General features: G+C 37.0%; 6 protein-coding genes across 7 annotated transcripts; 1 reads left to right on the top strand and 5 right to left on the bottom strand.

Annotated features, from left to right (window-relative positions):
• Positions 1 to 465: 465 nt before the first annotated feature.
• LOC104774783 (metal transporter Nramp6) lies at positions 466 to 3,549 on the top strand. Its single transcript, XM_010499238.3, has 13 exons — positions 466 to 820; positions 955 to 1,033; positions 1,148 to 1,188; positions 1,283 to 1,361; positions 1,449 to 1,553; positions 1,669 to 1,778; positions 1,873 to 2,054; positions 2,131 to 2,200; positions 2,280 to 2,453; positions 2,553 to 2,657; positions 2,737 to 2,868; positions 2,951 to 3,046; positions 3,124 to 3,549. The coding sequence occupies exons 1-13, from the start codon at positions 728 to 730 to the stop codon at positions 3,430 to 3,432; spliced, it is 1,575 nt and encodes a 524-aa protein (XP_010497540.2). The 5' UTR covers positions 466 to 727; the 3' UTR covers positions 3,433 to 3,549.
• Positions 3,424 to 6,918, bottom strand: LOC104774803 (cinnamoyl-CoA reductase 1). Its single transcript, XM_010499247.2, has 5 exons — positions 6,463 to 6,918; positions 6,171 to 6,325; positions 5,586 to 5,771; positions 5,090 to 5,442; positions 3,424 to 3,938 (listed from the first exon to the last, which is right to left on the bottom strand). Exons 1-5 carry the CDS (start codon positions 6,593 to 6,595, stop codon positions 3,734 to 3,736), a joined length of 1,032 nt encoding a protein of 343 aa, XP_010497549.1. The 5' UTR covers positions 6,596 to 6,918; the 3' UTR covers positions 3,424 to 3,733.
• A 365-nt stretch (positions 6,919 to 7,283) lies between these two features.
• LOC104774769 (sister chromatid cohesion protein PDS5 homolog E) lies at positions 7,284 to 12,332 on the bottom strand. Of its 2 annotated transcripts, none has more exons than XM_010499232.3 (14): positions 11,852 to 12,332; positions 11,350 to 11,553; positions 11,038 to 11,219; positions 10,790 to 10,916; positions 10,510 to 10,707; positions 10,345 to 10,395; positions 9,479 to 10,255; positions 9,305 to 9,394; positions 9,146 to 9,219; positions 8,980 to 9,031; positions 8,823 to 8,888; positions 8,660 to 8,694; positions 8,490 to 8,564; positions 7,284 to 8,408 (listed from the first exon to the last, which is right to left on the bottom strand). In XM_010499232.3, exons 1-14 carry the CDS (start codon positions 12,194 to 12,196, stop codon positions 7,505 to 7,507), a joined length of 3,180 nt encoding a protein of 1,059 aa, XP_010497534.2. In that variant the 5' UTR covers positions 12,197 to 12,332; the 3' UTR covers positions 7,284 to 7,504. The 2 variants fall into 2 exon arrangements, with proteins under 2 accessions (XP_010497534.2, XP_087356093.1); XM_087499967.1 differs by having other exon boundaries at positions 9,476 to 10,255; positions 11,852 to 12,233.
• Positions 12,333 to 12,915: 583 nt separating this feature from the next.
• LOC104774732 (sister chromatid cohesion protein PDS5 homolog E-like) lies at positions 12,916 to 14,120 on the bottom strand. The gene is made up of 5 exons (XM_010499218.3): positions 13,901 to 14,120; positions 13,621 to 13,818; positions 13,474 to 13,513; positions 13,215 to 13,361; positions 12,916 to 13,098 (listed from the first exon to the last, which is right to left on the bottom strand). The coding sequence occupies exons 1-4, from the start codon at positions 13,982 to 13,984 to the stop codon at positions 13,348 to 13,350; spliced, it is 336 nt and encodes a 111-aa protein (XP_010497520.1). The 5' UTR covers positions 13,985 to 14,120; the 3' UTR covers positions 12,916 to 13,098; positions 13,215 to 13,347.
• Positions 14,121 to 14,412: 292 nt separating this feature from the next.
• Positions 14,413 to 16,208, bottom strand: LOC104774747 (small ribosomal subunit protein eS12z). Its single transcript, XM_010499224.3, has 5 exons — positions 15,914 to 16,208; positions 15,697 to 15,768; positions 15,003 to 15,300; positions 14,813 to 14,878; positions 14,413 to 14,695 (listed from the first exon to the last, which is right to left on the bottom strand). Exons 2-5 carry the CDS (start codon positions 15,702 to 15,704, stop codon positions 14,636 to 14,638), a joined length of 432 nt encoding a protein of 143 aa, XP_010497526.1. The 5' UTR covers positions 15,705 to 15,768; positions 15,914 to 16,208; the 3' UTR covers positions 14,413 to 14,635.
• A 368-nt stretch (positions 16,209 to 16,576) lies between these two features.
• Positions 16,577 to 18,085, bottom strand: LOC104774720 (putative CCR4-associated factor 1 homolog 2). Its single transcript, XM_010499212.2, has 2 exons — positions 17,753 to 18,085; positions 16,577 to 17,617 (listed from the first exon to the last, which is right to left on the bottom strand). The coding sequence occupies exon 2, from the start codon at positions 17,464 to 17,466 to the stop codon at positions 16,603 to 16,605; it is 864 nt and encodes a 287-aa protein (XP_010497514.1). The 5' UTR covers positions 17,467 to 17,617; positions 17,753 to 18,085; the 3' UTR covers positions 16,577 to 16,602.
• Between the last annotated feature and the right edge of the window lie 332 nt (positions 18,086 to 18,417).

Genomic DNA, 18,417 nt, shown 5'->3' with positions numbered 1-18,417 from the left:
GACGTGTCGATTATAAAATAGAAACAAGTATAGAGTGTTGTTGTTGACTATCGAATCTTTACCAAAATAAAAAAAAAGTGGGATGGATGGATGGTGATAGATCCCACTTCGCATAGATCCTGACCACGCGCACTTCCTTGTGGGACTCCATCTTTTTACCGTTAAGGTAACCATTTTACAATCTCTTCTTCTTTTGTTAATCTGTTTTCAATTTGGATACTTAGGTAGTGAACTTTTCTAATACGAATTGGCTTTTTGCTATTACTAGTCTGTTAAGCTGATGAATAGATCTCGAAAGTTTTTTTTTACGTAACATTCATCTACTGTTAGTTTTATATAAAATGATCTGAATCAGTTTTTCCTACGTATTTAACTTCCCTAATTTAACAAATGGAAGAAAGAGGGAATTTGTGGTAAATTTGTGATACATTATCGAAATATCCACACATGTATTTGTAGATTGCTGATGCATTCATTTATCAAATTCTTCCCCCAAAAAAAAAGTAGTTTTGGCAATTGCATTAATGAAATAAAGAAACATATTTTTAGTGAGAATTCATTACCCAAAAAAGAAGAAGAGATTTTTTTATTTTTTGACTGAAAACAAGAAAGAGATTTTAACTTTCTTTTAATTAATTTGTCTCTTACATTTGACCAAAACACGTGTATATGTATCTCTGCATATTTTTTTTCAGTTGTAGACAGAGAGAGAGAAGAGAGAAAGGCGATGGCGGCTGCAACAGCAAGTGGGGGCAACACAAGTTTCTCAAACTCTCCTCTCATCGAAAACTCTGATTCTAATCAGATTGTTGTCCCTGAGGTCTTTCTCTTTTTTTTTTCCTTTAAATGGCTTTCGAAGTTCGAAGTGGACAAGAAGTTTTTTTTTTTTTTTAAGGATTCAGTGACTTGTTGGTTTTAATATAATGTTTAGTTTCTTTAATTTATAACATGCAGAAGAAGAGTTGGAAAAACTTCTTCTCATACTTAGGCCCTGGCTTTCTCGTCTCAATTGCTTACATTGATCCTGGAAACTGTAAGATTCCACTTCTGTAGATACTATACATAATTCATAAAAGTACATGTGTAACGCTTTAAATTTACACAGAAACACAAAAACTATGCTTATTTGTTGTTGTTGTTGTTACAGTTGAGACTGATTTGCAATCAGGAGCTCAATACAAGTATGAGGTGCGTTACATAATCAGGAGCTCATAAAAGTGTAACCTTTACGTTCTTTGTCTTTGTTGGTTCTGATTACTCGTTTCTTCGTCACATTAAACAGTTACTCTGGATCATATTGGTGGCTTCATGTGCAGCTTTGGTGATTCAGTCTCTTGCTGCAAATCTTGGTGTCGTCACAGGTTTAAATCCAAAATATACAGAACAAAGTCCTTCTTCTATTCTAGTCTAGTTTTTATATACATCAATCAATCAATGTGTGATCGCAGGGAAGCACTTAGCAGAGCATTGTAGAGCTGAATACTCCAAAGTTCCAAACTTTATGTTATGGGTAGTAGCGGAAATCGCTGTAGTCGCTTGTGACATTCCTGAAGGCATGTGTTTTCTTACTTTTGTTGCAGTGATGATGGGAGTATTCTCATTATGTTAAGTTTATCAAACAAATGGTGATTAATGAATCAATCAATCATTGGTTTTCTTTGTATACAGTAATTGGAACAGCATTTGCTTTAAACATGCTTTTCAATATCCCAGTTTGGATTGGTGTTCTTCTCACTGGACTTAGTACATTGATTCTTCTAGCACTTCAACGATATGGGGTATCTACTTTTACATTTGTTATGTTTTTTTACTCTTTATCTGTTTCATGTGGCTTTCTAATCTGTATTTTGGTTGTTTTTTATATCCTTACAGATTAGGAAGCTCGAGTTCTTGATCGCGTTTCTTGTGTTCACTATTGCTCTATGCTTCTTTGTTGAGATTCATTACTCAAAACCAGATCCTAAAGAGGTCCTCTATGGTCTCTTTGTTCCTCAGTTAAAGGGTAATGGTGCAACTGGTTTAGCGATCTCTCTCCTAGGTGCCATGGTTATGCCGTAAGCAACTCTCTGTCTCTCTTTCCCTCTCAACGAAACTACGAAAATTCTCATCTGTTTTTGCTTTGCTTCACAGGCACAATCTCTTTCTCCACTCTGCTTTAGTTCTCTCTAGAAAGATTCCTCGTTCAGTGCCCGGCATCAAGGTAACTAATCCCCTATATCATACATACATTCTCTTGGTCGGTCGTTATGAGTTCTTAAGTTCCTCATTTTCATTTACAGGAAGCTTGTCGGTATTACTTGATCGAAAGCGGATTAGCACTTTCTGTGGCATTTCTCATAAATGTCTCTGTGATATCAGTGAGTGGTGCAGTATGTAATGCCTCAGATTTAAGTCCAGAAGATCGAGCGAGTTGCGAAGATTTGGATTTAAACAAAGCTTCATTTCTACTAAGGGTAAATGCATGAATCCAATAGGTTTTGGTTCAACTTATAGCACAAGTTTTCACAAGATTATAGATATATAGACATTGCTTTCTTCTTGTGGTCTCACAGAACGTTGTGGGAAAATGGAGCTCAAAGATATTTGCAATTGCGTTGCTTGCTTCTGGTCAGAGTTCAACAATAACCGGAACATATGCAGGACAATACGTTATGCAGGTATGACCAAATCCTAGATAAATGCTCCTAAGTCCTAACTTGTGTCTAAATCTTGTTACTGCTCTTTTTTTTTTCACAGGGGTTTCTTAATTTAAGACTACAACCATGGCTCAGAAACTTCTTAACAAGATGCTTAGCTATAATCCCAAGTTTGATCGTTGCTCTCATAGGTGGCTCAGCTGGTGCTGGAAAGTTAATCATCATTGCCTCGGTATAACCCCTCAGTAACTCAAATCCAATCTCTGAATCATATATACATTCTTAACATTAATCATCTTATAATCTGTTTGCAGATGATCTTATCCTTTGAACTCCCATTTGCTTTAGTCCCACTTCTCAAATTCACAAGCAGCAGAACCAAAATGGGCTCACACGCCAATTCACTTCTGGTAATAAATCAACTTCACTTCTCTTTATATATCAGTAACATCGACAAAATTTAACTAATCCTGCGGTTTTTGCGTAGATTTCAGCTGTGACTTGGATCATTGGTGGACTTATTATGGGAATAAACATATACTATATAGTAAGCAGCTTCATCAAGCTGCTTCTCCACAGTCACATGAAGCTTGTAGCCATTGTCTTCTTAGGACTGCTTGGATTCTCGGGCATTGCCCTTTACTTAGCTGCCATTGGTTACCTTGTTCTCCGTAAAAACAGAGAGTCCTCCACACAGTATCTCCCTTCTGATAACTCTCAGACCGCAGAAACACTTCCTAGAGAAGACATTGTGAACATGCGGTTACCTAATAGAGTAGCAGGCGACTTAAGTTGAAGACATATAATATAAGATGGAAGAAACATTGTTTACTTATTGTGATCTATTACATAGATTAAACATGACTTGGTGTAATCTATTACATAGATTAAACATGAAGCCTTTTCTACAAAATCCATCAAAACGGTTTGGCTAAAGATCCGAGCATATAGATTCATAACCAGATCACAATACATTTTGAAACAGAGGCTTAACATAACCAGAGACAAGAAACAAAGATCAGTTTCTTGTTTTTTTTTTTTTCAATGATAAAACAAAAGTAATATCAATGGCTTAGGATACTGAGGGAATAAGCTTTTCAAGAACCGATCTTGATGCCGTTTTCGATGGATTCTTGTGAAGTTGAAGGAGGGGGAGGAGGAGGAAGGTGACCTTTCTCTTGCAAGCTCTTGACTGTGTCGTAGAGGCTTTGCTTAGTGGATGTGAACTCTAAGCCTAAGTCCTTAATCTTTTGGTTAGTGAATTTGTATGGCTTGGCTCTAGGGTTCTTCTCGTCCTTGCACCTGAAAACATTATTACACAAGTCAAACATCGTCGTTACTTACCACAATCTTTTGTTTTACTTGGGTCAATTATTTGGGCATTTGGCACTATCTTAGTTGAACATTATTCACTCTAAAGCGACGGAATTGTCTAATTAAAGTCAGACAAAGAGCAAAGACTAGCTCCATTACAACTACCGTTTCTTTTCGACTCATATTACGTTGTGTGTTGTGTATATCATCTTATGGTTTCAATAGTATCAACGTCAGCGGTTGGTGAGGAGTGGACTTGGACTTATGCCTTATATGGTGTGAGTTGTTGGGTATACCAACTTTCACCACAAACGATCAAAAAAGGATCATGGGACCAAACTCACAGCCATCATTGGTTTTATTATCAAAGTCAGTGATATCAAAAAAGAAAAGAGATAAAAAGAAGAAAAGAAACATTCTCACATGGTCAGTAAATAAAGAAATTGTATGTACTTTTTGTTTTTGTTTTTTGACGGTAAAAAGCTATGTCAAATTAGCGAAGACGCTCTAAGTGACGTCAGATTCTCGTCATAATCAGCTTTAAGTGTTCATATGTTTACTGATTAGTGTTGGTGACGACTGACGACTTATTCTTATTAATGTACACTAAACCTGACGCCTGTGGGTATGCATTTGTATAAAAAAAAGTCTTAATACCAATAAGAAAAATGATAGTTATATAAAGCAGAGTACTTGAGACCGGTCATTGCTTAATTGATACACAAGACCTAACATCGTGACTAAAAATACTACGTTATCTGCTTTTTTTGTTTTCATTTTTACTCCAGTGTGAAATCATGCATCTATGAGGTTACTAGGCGTTATTGATGCATGGGTGCCAAGTGTATCATCATTCGTCCTAAATAGCTGATACTACGAGATGGCGTGCACACATTAAATTGGATTTGTCGTTTCAAATGAGTAGAAAATTAAATATATATTGGATCACATTAATTATAATGCTTGATATCTTTCAAGTTGGTTATGTTTCAAATGGATTATGTTTTATCACTTTCTAAAAGTTTTCAATTTTATAATATGATTCTCGTTTCAATGTAAAAAACTAACCTTAAATTTGTAAACTCTTAACCGACATTAGTTAGAAAAGATTGGAATGCTAAAAGCAAAGTTTTACTTACTTGGTGGGAAGTGGATACTCCGGGAATAGCTTAGCCAGAATCTCAACAACTTCACCACGGTGAAGTGCGCTCTCGGCAAGGAGATAACGCCCGGAGGCCGATGGTGCCTCATAGACCAGAACATGAGCCAGCGCGACATCGCGAACATCCACATAAGCCTGAGTCAAGTTAGCGTAAGTCTTAGCCGAGCCGGTTAGGTATTTGAGGACGTGGAAGAGACTGGCGTTGATCGTCGGCTGTAATGGGGGTCCAAGAACAAGCACCGGATTCAACACCACCAAGTCAACACCTTTCTCTTTTGCTGTCTCCCACGCCGCTTGTTCTGCCACCATCTTACCGTAACAATACCAATTCTACAAAAATACATTCAAATTTCAAATAATAAATATATTTTTACATTAAAACCGAAGCACAAGAAAAAAAGAGTGTTGAAAGGCTTAATTATATTAGTAATTATATTAGTAAAAGCAAAAAATATTAAAGAAAGCAAGAAGACCTTGGTGTTTTTGCAGAAGTCAAGATCACTCCAACAACTTTCGTCAACGACTGCGTCAGGGTCACGGTTAGGGTCCATGTAGACGGCACCAATAGAGGAAGTGATGACAACACGCTTAACCTTAGCTTCAGCCGCAGCATTAATGACGAACTTGGCTCCGTTCACAGCCGGCTCAACCATTTGCTCCTGAAGATTAATAATTAATCATATTCATTGATCTGCCTTCCAACATTCCCCAAAAATTATAACCATTTTTTCTTCATTTTGAAGTCTTTTCATGCAATAAATAAAATTCATTACAAGAAAACAAAGATAATGATTTTCTCGGATGTTTCAACAATGACCAATACGGCAATACCCACTAAAGAACAATAATGCAAGAAATTTCAACCTTTCATCATACGATATATCTTTTAATAAATTTAAATAATAATCATGATTTATTTTATTGCATGAAATCAGCTCCACTACCATTTTATATCATACTTATTTTATTTCGTGAAGGTCCTTAACTTTAATTAATTCTCTCTGTAAGCCACAGAAAGTGCAAGAAGGATATAGAAAATCCCACAAGAAAATACTTACGGGATCGTCAGTGACCGGAGAAGCCGTATGAAAGACGCCGTCGCAACCATCAACCGCCGCCTTAAGAGCTTCGTAGTCTTGAAGATCTGCTTTGCACAGGACCAGTCTCTCCTTTGCTCCTTCTAGTTCTCTCAAATGTGTATTCTTCGGATCATCTTCAAGAAAATAATAATAATAAACTTTAAAACAAATCCCAATTGTCAATACAACAAATAATAAAATTGACCTTATTAAGAACTTAGATTATGGTTTATATATATAATGAGTAAGAAACGAATATAATATATCGGACCTGGATTCCGTACGGTTCCTTTGACTGTGTAGCCTCTCTCAAGAAGTGACTTAACTATCCAAGAAGCGATGTATCCACCGGCTCCGGTGACGCATACGGTTTTTCCGGCCGGTGATGTTTCGTCGACTGGCATATTTTTCGGTGATCGAAAGAAAGTATAGGAGCTTAAGTGTTGTGAGAAGAGAATGCGTAGTTACAAATTGAGTTACGTTTCGTATATATAAAGACCGAAAAGGTAAGTTATCTTTATATTTACACACTTGCCAAGTTTCACCTAACCTAACAATGGTAATTATATGTTTTGTCTATATTTTTATTCGCATTATCTTAGAAAAAGTATAACTATAACTTTTATTTTTGAAAACAAAATTTATAGAAAGAGGGGTTGGTGGAGGAAGAAGAAACATTTGGAACTATATACCCCCTTTTTTAAATAAAAAAATGTTATCTTTAGACAAACTCATAATCTTGGACAATATATTTAGATGATACCTACAATCATTTTAACCTGGGTATAATATTTATATCTATTGATAAAGACAACATACTCATACATTTCTGGATGATGATGTATAAAATGGAAATAAAAGAGAATTACAGATTGATTAAGATGTACTATTCTTTTGGTACAAATTTTATGTTATGTTGTTACTCCTTCGTCTAATATTATATGATTGATTAGATTTATGCACTTTTCTATGTATGATCAAAGTTTTATGTCCAATATCAGAAATGACAACACAGACGAATCTACGATCATTATTTGTGTTATCTAACCTGATAGCGAGTTTATTCATACACCTACACATAAGTCATAGGCATGTCTCTAAACATATAAATATAAATATATATGCTCCTAGCCAGGTGACATAAGATCAAACTAGTTCCATAACAGGACATAGGTCAGAAGAATCTACTAACAAGAACACCACCATTCGTCTCTAAACAAGCAAAGCTTTTAATTAACACAAAAGTTGTTACCTAAACCACCAGAACCAATTTTTTTTTCCTGAATTATACCATTTACCTAACCATGCTTGATTCATGGATCAACCTGAAGCACGGTTGTACTCACTTCTGCCTTATCAGACTCTGCTTCCAGTTCCTTAGTCACTCTCTGATCATCTTCTTCAGCTTCATTTTCTACTTTACCAGTCTCAGGCATGCTTCTATCTGTTTCTTTATCAACCTCTTGTCCCTTTGCCTCAGACATATCCTCGTTCCCAATCAATTGTGTACCTGCAGTTTGCTCTTCTGCTGACTCTTTCTCTTCTACCTTGGTTTCAGGCTCTGCATTTGGCTCTTTCACTGACATTTGCTCTTCTCCCTCAGTTGTGGGTTCAACAGGCGTCTCTTTCACTGACTCTTGCTCTTTCTCATCAGTTTCAAGTTCTGCATTTGTCTCTTTTGCTACCTTGTGCTCTTCCCCATCAGTTTTGGTTTCCGCAATTGGCTCTTTTGCTGCCTCCTGCTCTTCTCCATTAGTTTTGGGCTCTGCATTTGGCTCCTTCAGCGAGTTACCCTCTTTTCCATCAGTGTCAGGTTCCTCATTTGGCTCTTTTGCAGATCTTTCCTCTTCTCCATCAGTTTTGGTTTCTGCATTTTGAATCTCAGGCAGTTGTTGGTGTTCTTCCATAGCATCAGGCTCTGCATCTGATTCTTCCCCCAATTTCAGACTGTCTTCACCTTTAGTTTTGGGGTCTTCCTTATCATCACAATCTTTTTCACTCTCCGGGTGCATAGCTCGAGTCACCTTCTGCTTTTTGCCAGTCCTGCTTTTTGTTCTATCAGGTTCACCATTCAGGTCTTTCAAGGATTTACAGTTCCCTTCAGTGCTTTCTGGTTCATTGCTTACAGCCTCAAGTGCACCTTTGGTTCTTTTCGCTTGCTTAGTGGAGTCTGTTACCGAGTCTTTCATCTTCATCTTCATCTTTTGCGTAGAGGATCTATATCCATATTTGTAAACCACTCAATCAAAGATCAAATCTTCCAACAACAATAATATTAATTATTATAAAGTTTCATACCCGACTTCTGGAGAACTATTTGGTTCCACATTCTTCGACACATTTTTGCTTTTCTTGGCTTTCTGCCTTTGTATACTGCACATAACAGCAAAAACTCAAGACTAAAAGATACCAAGCTATATCAAAGTTAAAATTGTGGGTTATCACAAAACTTTGAAAGTTTCACTTACATTTTAATTAAAGGAGTAGACTCCTCATCAATATCCTGCTTAAAAACATTTTGGGGTAAATCAGTTACATATATCTATAAGATGTTTTGGGAAAAATAAACAATGGAGAATAAACAAAGAGAATCTCAATGTAAGAATTTTTCACACTGGCTGAAGAATTAACCTGGATTATCTCAAAACGTTCCACTTTGAGATTAAGCTCTTCTACATCCCCATCTAAATATTTCACCTGCAACGAGACCAGCAATGGAAAAAGTCTATATTAAACAATTATGTAGCAAAGAGAAAATTTAAATAAGCAAATAGAGAAGCTAACTCACTTGATGCATCTTCTTAAGACTACAATAGGAACTTATCACACCTTCATAAAATCTGTGTACACATAAATGGTAAGGTTGGTACCATTTCGTCCCCAAAAAAAAAAGTTTGCTACCATTCACATTACAGTATCAAATATGAAGTAAGCAAGTTTTACAATAAACTTACGCCTTGTCGAGTGGCCACCAGACATTAACTTTCTTATTAACCATTTCCTCACCAAGCTCATTTGTATCGGGCTCCTGAAAAGAGAAATCTATACCATATGAATACAGGTGACAAGTCAATACCTCATAGCATGGACAAAGAAAGCAAGTAATTTCATACCACTCCTCCTGCTGTCTGTTTCCTCTTGAGATGGCTCTTAGGAGTTTGTTCAGATTTTTTGGTTAAAGGCGTCGTTGCACAAGAATCCTTCTGCACGGTTATCACATTGTAAGTAAGGATGTTCTAGGATATTATATACTGATAAGAGAAATCATGGTTCATAAAACTTGCTACCTTGCTCTTTGATGATCGGGGTACAGGCGTATCCATGCTTGCACCTTCTGAATTTTTTTTCTTAGAATCTGAATGGACTGATTTTTTCATGCTTGCACCTTCTGAAGTCTTTTTCTTAGCATCTGAATTGACTGATTTTTTCATGCTTGCACCTTTTGAAGTCTTCTTCTTAGCATCTGAAAGGACTGAGTTTTTGCCACTGTGCTTTACCATCTTAGTGTCTGCAAGTGGCTTCTTTGCAGATGTTTTTGCTAAACCATTCTGTGCTTTCTCCTTTTTACTTGACCTACCAGACTTAATGCGATCTTCAGGTTTTTCAAGGTCAGATTCCATCAAATCTTCTTCTTCAGGATTATCTTTCTTCACAATCTGTTTCTTTGATGGTGGTGTAGCTAAGGAATCTACATCATGATTTGTCTCTTCCATCTTTGTTCGGCTTCGTTTACGCGACCCCGTCTGATTTGTTTGACCAACTTTAGTAGGTGAAGATGCTTTCTTGGCAGCCACCTTCGCAAGTGATGAATCCTTGAGTTTTTTTTCCTGCACCTTCTTGCTTGAAGACGTCTTCTTAAATGAATAGCCTTCCTCAGGATTCATCAGAGAATTGGGTTTCCGCCCTCTCTTCCTTCCAGACCCTGATGCAGTCTCTGCATCTGTAATTTCGGACCCTTCATTTCCAGTTACTACTTTGTCGTCTCCATTGGCCCGACGAGTTCCACCTCTAGCAGTTCTCTTGGATCTATTTCCCTTGCGAGAAATCCCCAAATTCAATTTGACCTAATTCAACAGATTTTTAAGACATTGGTTAAGCAACAAACAACGTGAAGCTGAACACTTGCAATGAAAAAGCCTTTCAAATTAATTACCTCTAATGAATCACTTGGAACTACTTGTTCTTCTGATATCTTTTCATCTGCCTGAAAAATTGAAAAAGATATGAGAAGCTTGATACGCACTGTTGGCAGTTGCAACCTTCAAGATTATAACACACAACTATCAATCAAACCAAGAGCTCAGAACATAAAGAATACCTCATTTTCTTTGCCCTTAACATCACTGTGCCCTTGAGTAATGGCAGATTCGTTTTGGCATATTAATGAAACTACTGGAGAATACATGTCCAAGCTGGTCCCTGTGGACTTCAAAGCTTCCATGATGCAAGGCTGAAGCTTACGGGCACAACTACTAAGAACCTTCTCCACAAGCGTGGAAGCCGCTGGTGAGACATCCTAAGGCATGTCGATCAGACAAATTAAACCTCAAGTGAATTTAAAACCTGGGAGAATCTAACCTCAACTGGGGAAAATTTACCAGGCTTTCCTTTTTGACAGAATTTAAGAGAACCTCGAGCAAATCCATGGGTACTTCTTCACTTTCATCTATAACTGTGATCATAATTGTTTCCATTGAGAGAAGCACCAGTAGAGGATGACCCAGCCTAAACAGATGCACAAAAGAAAAACATCATCATATGCCAAACGTAAATACCCCCTGAAGCCAGTTTCATATGAAGTACCTAAGAGTTAATTGAGCTTTGTGATAACAGGATCTACACCTACCTTATAATTTTCAGGAAACGTCGAAACATATCTAGGACAAGATCATCGCACTCCAAGTCCAACATAACTAAGGAAGATCTGACCTTTGCAACAGTCTCAAGAACAACCTCCGCTTTCCTGTAACTGCGACTGGTAGCATCAGCTAGTTTATCAAATGCTTCTATTGTCACCTCGAAAATATCCTGCAAGTCAAAATAAGCAAAGCCAATGGCCTCATGAGAGAATTATTTGAAATAAGCATTGCAGAAAGAAGAGACCAGATTCACTGGAATCCAAAAAGGTACACAACTTGTGGTTCAGAGGTATATCAACCTTCATCTGGTCATCGTCATAAGGGGCATCTGGAGCAGTAATCCTCATAATTTCAGTCAAGCAAGAGACAACAGAAACCCTAACATCAGAATCAGGGTTTCTCAAGAGATCAGCAGATACCAAAGCCGCCATGGATGGTTTTAGGTCATTTAGTAATGATTCAGTAACATCTTGCTCGACAGTGGCGAGCAGAGACTCAACATTCTACACATAAGAGGCATCAAAAATCAGATGATTGAACATAAATCGCAGAGAAAAAAAAATTAGCTTAGGGATTTGAAAGCAGCAATAGAACCCTAAAAAAGATTTCACCTTTTATCCCAAAATATCTCAGGAAACGCTACAAAATCACTAACGAACATTGAACAAGACAACAGAAATCAGAAACCCTAATCGTTTCCTACAATCTAAGCCCCCCCCAAAACAGAGAAATTTCACCAAACTCATGAACGAAAGCAACAAAAACCAGAGAATCTCGAGAGGGAGTGAGAAGGAATCGTACATCGAGAAGACGGAGAGTCGCATCAGTTGAGGAATGAGGCTTAACGAGATTGTCTGCAGCCTCGAGGAGTGCTTTAGAGAGGTCGGTCTCTCCGACAAGAGGACCCATTTTAGGTTTTGTGTTCTTCTGGAGAGATTTCAAAACCCTAGAAAACAAAGAAACATTCCCCGAATTGAAAGGGAAAAGAGAGAAAATAAAAAGACTGTGTCTTTTGGAGAGAGCCTCTAAAAATCCAAAGGGTTGGAAGCAGAGGGGAACAATAAAAATGACAACTTTGCGCCTTTTAAATGCGCGGTGTTGAAACATGCAAGAACTGCTCTCTAGCTTATGTGTGTACCCGTACATGAGAAGATTATTAACTCATAACCAAACAAAACTAAACAAAAAAAAACGCTAGTCTTTTAAACTCGATTATGTCAGTGTTGACAATTAAAATAAAATAAATCAATTATGTCAGAGACAAATTTTTGATTTTATTCATATATACTAAGACTAGTTAATAATTGTTGCTCTAATACCAGTTAATCGGTGGTGGTGCCAAGCTTGGATTCGTCTCTTCCCGCCCTTCTTCTGGAGCTTTTCACTTCAAAAAAATTGAAAATTTCCAAGTGTTTTTGTATTCGTGTAAATCGTCAAAAAACCAAAAACCATAGGTTCCTTTATATTGACGGCGATATAGAACACAAAGCCTTTATTATATTGACGGCGATGTAGAACACAAAGCCAATAAGGTCCATGAATAAAATAAATAATTGATCTTGAATGGACTGAAACATATTTTGAATGCTTTAAAGGATTAAACACTTGCCTTAAAGATATAGATTCTGTATAGATTGAAAAACAAACAAATCTCAATTGTCAATTTAAAAAACCACAAGGTTAAACTGCAATCAGTGAAGTAAATTTTTAATTGATCATATTTCACTTTTCAGTACCTAAAAGGCCTATATAGTATAAGGCTATAGGTATACCTGCAAATTTTTAAACATTTATTTTTATGATAAAGTGAGCCAAAAATAAAAATCTAGAGCAAATTTGGCCTTTGGAAGAGCAAAGCCTAGGAGGATAACAAAACTTGACCATGTTCCAAACAAATCTCAACAGCTGTCCGCTAAAATATTAAATATTAAAACCAAGAGAAAACAGCATTTGGGATAAAAAAACATCTGGTAAATTCGAGTTTAGAGAAGCTTCATGAAATTTATTGAGATTCAATATGCTTCTTGACGATATTGAGAGCAGTAGTCCTGACAAGAAAATCACATAAACGCATTTAGTGAAAGACTACGGACTGTTGTCAATGAATCCTATCACTTAGATGATTCAAAGGGTACACAAGTTGAAGCGTTAGGACTTTATTTACCTTGACATGAGCATCCAACAACCTTCCTGGCATCTTGATGAAAAAGACTAGCGTTTCCCTCAGAATCAATCTTGCAAAGGTAAATAAAACAAGACATGAGCATCTAACAACCTTCCTGGCATTTCCCTAAGAATCAATCTTGCAGAGCTGCAAAAACAACATCAAAAAGATTCAATTCGTTGTTAAAAAAAACAAAAATTCATTTGGAGCAAAACAGAGTTTTAGCATATTGATGAAAAAAGCCTTTCAAATACAGTACCTCTAAGAACTACTTGTTCTTCTGACATCTTTTCATCTGCCTGAAAATTTGAAAAAGATAGAAGAAGCTTGATACGCACTGTTGGCAGTGAAACTTCTATACCACACAACTATCAATCAAACCAAGAGCTCAGAACATATAGAATACCTCATTTTCTTTGGCCTTAACATCACTGTGCCCTTGAGTAATGGCAGATTCGCTTTGGCATATTGATGAAACTACTGGAGAATACATGTCCAAGCTGGTCCCTGTGGACTTCAAAGCTTCGATGATGCAAGGCTGAAGCTTACGGGCACAACTACTGAGAACCTTCTCCACAAGCGTGGAAGCCGCTGGTGAGACATCCTAAGGCAAGTCAATCAGACAAATTAAACCTCAAGTGTATTTAAAACCTGGGAGAATCTAACCTCAACTGGGGAAAACTTACCCGGCTTTCCTTTTTGACAGAATTTAAGAGAGTCTCTAGCAAATCCATGGGTATTTCATCACTTTCATCTATAACTGTGATCATAATCGTATTACCAGAACGATTAATCGGTGGTGTTGCCAAGCTTGGATTCGTCTCTTCCCGCCCTTCTTCCGGAGCTTTTCACTTCAAAAGAATTGAAAATTTCCAAGTGCTTTTTGTATTCGTGTAAATCGTAAAAACTAAAAACCATAGGTTCCTTTATATTGACGGCGATATGTAGAACACAAAATATGAAAATAGACGCCAATAGGATGAATAAATTTATCTTGAATAGGCTGAAATATTATCCTGCTAATTATTACAAAAATAGAATTTGAATGCTTTAAGGCGATAACACTCGCCTTTAAGATCTAGATTCTGTATAGATTGAAAAACAAACAAATCTCAATTAATGAATTAAACTATCATCAGGGAAGCAACTTTTTATTTTCTACCATCACACTTGTAACTTTCAGTACCTATATCAGCAATTATTTAAACATTTTTATTTTATGAGAAAGTGAGGTAAAAATAAAATCTAAGGCAAATTTGGCCTTTCGAAGAACAGAGCCTAGGATAACAACAAAACTTGACCATGTTCCAAACAAATCTCAACAGCTGTCCGCTAAAATATTAAATATCAAAACCAAGAGAAAACAGCATTTGGGATGAAAAAACATCTGGAAATTCGAGTTTAGAGAAGCTTCATGAAATTTATTGAGATTCAATATGCTTCTTGACGATATTGAGAGCAGTGGTCTCCTCGCCGTAGTCCTGACAAGAAAATCACATAAACGCATTTAGTGAAAGACTACGGACTGTTATCAATGAATCCTATCAATTAGATGATTCATAGGATACACGAGTTGAAGCGTAAAGACTTTAATTTACCTTGACAACAAGACATGAGCATCCAACAACCTTCCTGGCATTTCCCTCAGAATCAATCTTGCAGAGCTGAAAAAAACAATATCAAAAAGATTCAATTCGTTGTTGAGAAACCAAACATTCATTTGGAGCAAAACCGAGCTTTAGTAAGTAAGGTTTATAGAGGAAGAGTAGGAAATAATAATAAACTTACTCCAGCCCATTCTCCGAGGGTCTTGGCACTTGGAACGGTAAGCAAATTGATGTTGTGATCAGCACAGAGAGCTTTCACAAGCTTAACGTAATCAGGCTGGTTGCAGTCTTCAGCCAAGACACATAGCTGAGCCACACGCTTCTCAATAAGCTTAGCACACTCATGGAGACCACGAACAACACCACCGTGAGCACGAGCTTTCCTTAGAGTCAGCTCCAATGCAGTGTTTACGTCCATGTCCTCAGGGATGGCCGCTGGCTCAGCAACGGGAGGAACAACAGCAGGGGCAGCTTCATCACTGATACAAGTAAAGAATCATAATTTAGACAGAGCAACAACAGATAATGATGGAACAGATTGAGATTAAAAAAAAATCAAATTACAAACAATAAGCCCATTGATACTACTAAAGCATATAAAACATCTGCATCGTATTAAATCACAGTACAAGACTAGAAAACTTTGATTAAAGTTTAAGACAAGTCATAGGTTAATCATAAAGCAGATTTTTGAGAAACAAATAAGATTAATCCGCAGCACAAGAGAAATCATAAAAGTATCAGCAATCGACAGGAACATTCATCAACATCAACAATGCAATAATCAAAATTAACAGAAATAGATAAAACCAAGTATACGAAATGTCGACGAATGAGAGAAATAGATAAACCCAAGACAGTATAACTAAGCTTACCCTGACATGTTTTCTCTTTGATTGTTGTTTAACGACCGGAAAAGAAAAAAAAAACAGAAGTCCTCTTCTTATCTGTCAATACAAAAGATCAAGCAAAATCGGAATCAACAAACGGAACAAAATCGACGGGGGAAGAACAAAGCACAACAAATACATAGCCAAGATTACAAAAAAGTAAGATCGTTCGTTAGAGCGATAGAGGAGCTGAAACACTGACCTCAGGAGACGAAGACGGCAGCAGCGGAAAGGATGTGAAATGAATTTGTAACAATTTTATATGCTCACTTTACTAAAACCCTAATTTCACCACAAAAATGACCCTTTAACGGATCGTCGCGGACTGTATGTTTGGGCTTGGACTGGGCCTATTAGTTGGCTTCGTTAACGACGTCGTTTTTTTATTTATTGTTTATCTAGCGTTCTTCTCTCCCACTATGAATAAAACTGTCTTACACGAGTTTAGGGGTTGACAGTAACGTGGATTAGTGGAATCATTAAAAAAGGTAAGTGTCTCGTTTTTTTTCTTCTTTCGTTGTAGTTTAAAAAAACCAACTTGTGTAACGCCCCCTGATTTATTTCTTTTGGTTATATGTGTCATCAGTTGCGCGGCATCTAAAACGCAATTACACAAAAAAAAAGGTATGATTGATAAGAAAACAACGGAATCATTTCACACCATATCAATCAAACTCTCTCAACCAAACAGTAAATACATGATTTTACTTCTACATATAAGATTATGGATAATTTTTAAACGGCTCTTGACTATAAAATTCTTGTGCATCATCATCATATTCGCTCTAATTAACACCTAATTGTAATGCTCATAACACCTAAAGCAGCCTAACCAAAGCAAAAACAAAAAAGAGACACACCAAACAGTTTAAATTTTTTTTGTTTTGTTTATTATTTTTTGGATCCGGCGAGTCGCTGAGGATTATCTAATCCATACAAAAAACCAGAATATCTATCCAAGGAACCAGTGAAGAACATCTCTTTCATCTTGTTGAAAGCACGCAACGTTAACAAGCTATCCGAACCAGCCTGATGAGAAATCCCAACCCGTTTCACACCAAGTATATCCGCTACTCTCTCCAACCCTCCATAGAGCGGTGCACAGAATCCCATCAAGTATTTGATATCGTACACTACAGGGAAATAGCTCGTCACCTGATCGAAGAACTCCGATTTCTCCTCAGGCAAATCTTTCCCTGACAAGAGTTTAAGCAAATATCCAAAATCGTATCCGCAGTGGAACGTCACCCACTGTATCTTATCGTTAAGCACTACCCCGGAACCCATAAGAAGCTCAGCGAATCGTTTCGAATCGACGCCGCACTCTTTGTTCTTCTCGAAATCGATGTTTGAGCCGCGGAGGAGGTTGATGGAGTCCATGGCGAACATGTCGGACTTGAGATTGAACTCCCTGAAATTGAATTGCCAGATGCATTGCCTTTTGTTGGTTCCACAGGTTGGCAAGTTCCCTCGCTCATCTGATAACGTGAGACCGAGCTGAATCAACTTGAGCATGTTCACGTTCGTCTTCAACGTCCCGTAGTTGTACTCGTAGTGTTTAGGGTTCGGGTTTGGATTCGCCGTCACAGTCTTGCAAACGATACCTGGGAACTCAGTGTCCATGGCGACGTAAGGGAAATCGTCAATGGATTGTTCAATCAGAGCCATCTCTTGTTCGAGGTTATGGGACCAGACCTCGCGGATTTCAATCGTATTATCATCGTCTTCTTCTTTTGGATTCGGAGCCTGCGACATTTCTCTGCCGATTTATGATGATGATGATGACTCCGCTTCAAGAGCATCCGGATGCAAGAGAGATTGAAAAAAAGACAGAAATCGAAAAGGAAAAATGAAAAAAAACCTAGAACGGATCTAGAGAAAGATCCGATCCGGTTTTCATCAGAATCTGCAAACAAAATCGAATTCGAATAGACAAAATGAGCAATTAATCGCAAAGAAGATGAAGATTCAAAACAGAAAACACACAGAAATGGAGAAAGAGATATAAGAAACGCGTTTAAAAGGCGGAGGTGATTCGAACCTGGAAATCAAAAGGAAGTAAGCTAATAGAAATAGATAATTATCTGGAGAAGGCGGCGATTCTCCAGATTAGGGTTTTCAGAGGAGTTGGTGGTTTATTGAAGAGGATGCTGCGAAACTGGGGAAGAAGAAGAAGAAGAGGCGGCTATTAAGGATTTTTCATGTATATTTATAAATCAAAAAAAAAAAAAATTACGACGCTGCTTGCCCCCAAAAAGAAAAAAATCGATTTAGCTTTTTTTTCTTTTTCTTTTTTTTCCCCAACGCTCCTCTCTTAATTCTCCTCTGGATCTATTTATGGTCTCTTCCCCACAAATTTTCTTGTTTCTGCATCAAAATAAATTAATCGTTTTTTTTTAAATTTAAATTAGGAAACCTATATAAAAAAAAAAACTCATTTACTGCCAGAATATTGAGTTTTTTTTTTTTTTTTTAACATGGCAAAATAATCATAACTTTCCAAACCCACACATATTGGCTCTGACTGGTAACACGAATTATCAAAATCGAGTTGCAGTAAATATTAAAATTCGATTTAGCTTGCAGTAAAAATTATATGGTATAAACGGCAGTTTGATGTAGTGAATTTGCAGTAAAAAATGAATTAAACATTTTCTTTAAACGACTGACTGGTAACATTTTTGATGTATCATGTGCAGTATCTAT

The sequence above is a fragment of the Camelina sativa genome, chromosome 3 (genome assembly GCF_030686135.1).
Source record: "Camelina sativa cultivar CO46 ecotype springtype chromosome 3, ASM3068613v1".
In the NCBI taxonomy this organism is placed as follows: Eukaryota; Viridiplantae; Streptophyta; class Magnoliopsida; order Brassicales; family Brassicaceae; genus Camelina; species Camelina sativa.
The sequence above is the reverse complement of the archived record's forward strand: the minus strand, read 5'-3'. Positions and strand labels throughout refer to the sequence as shown.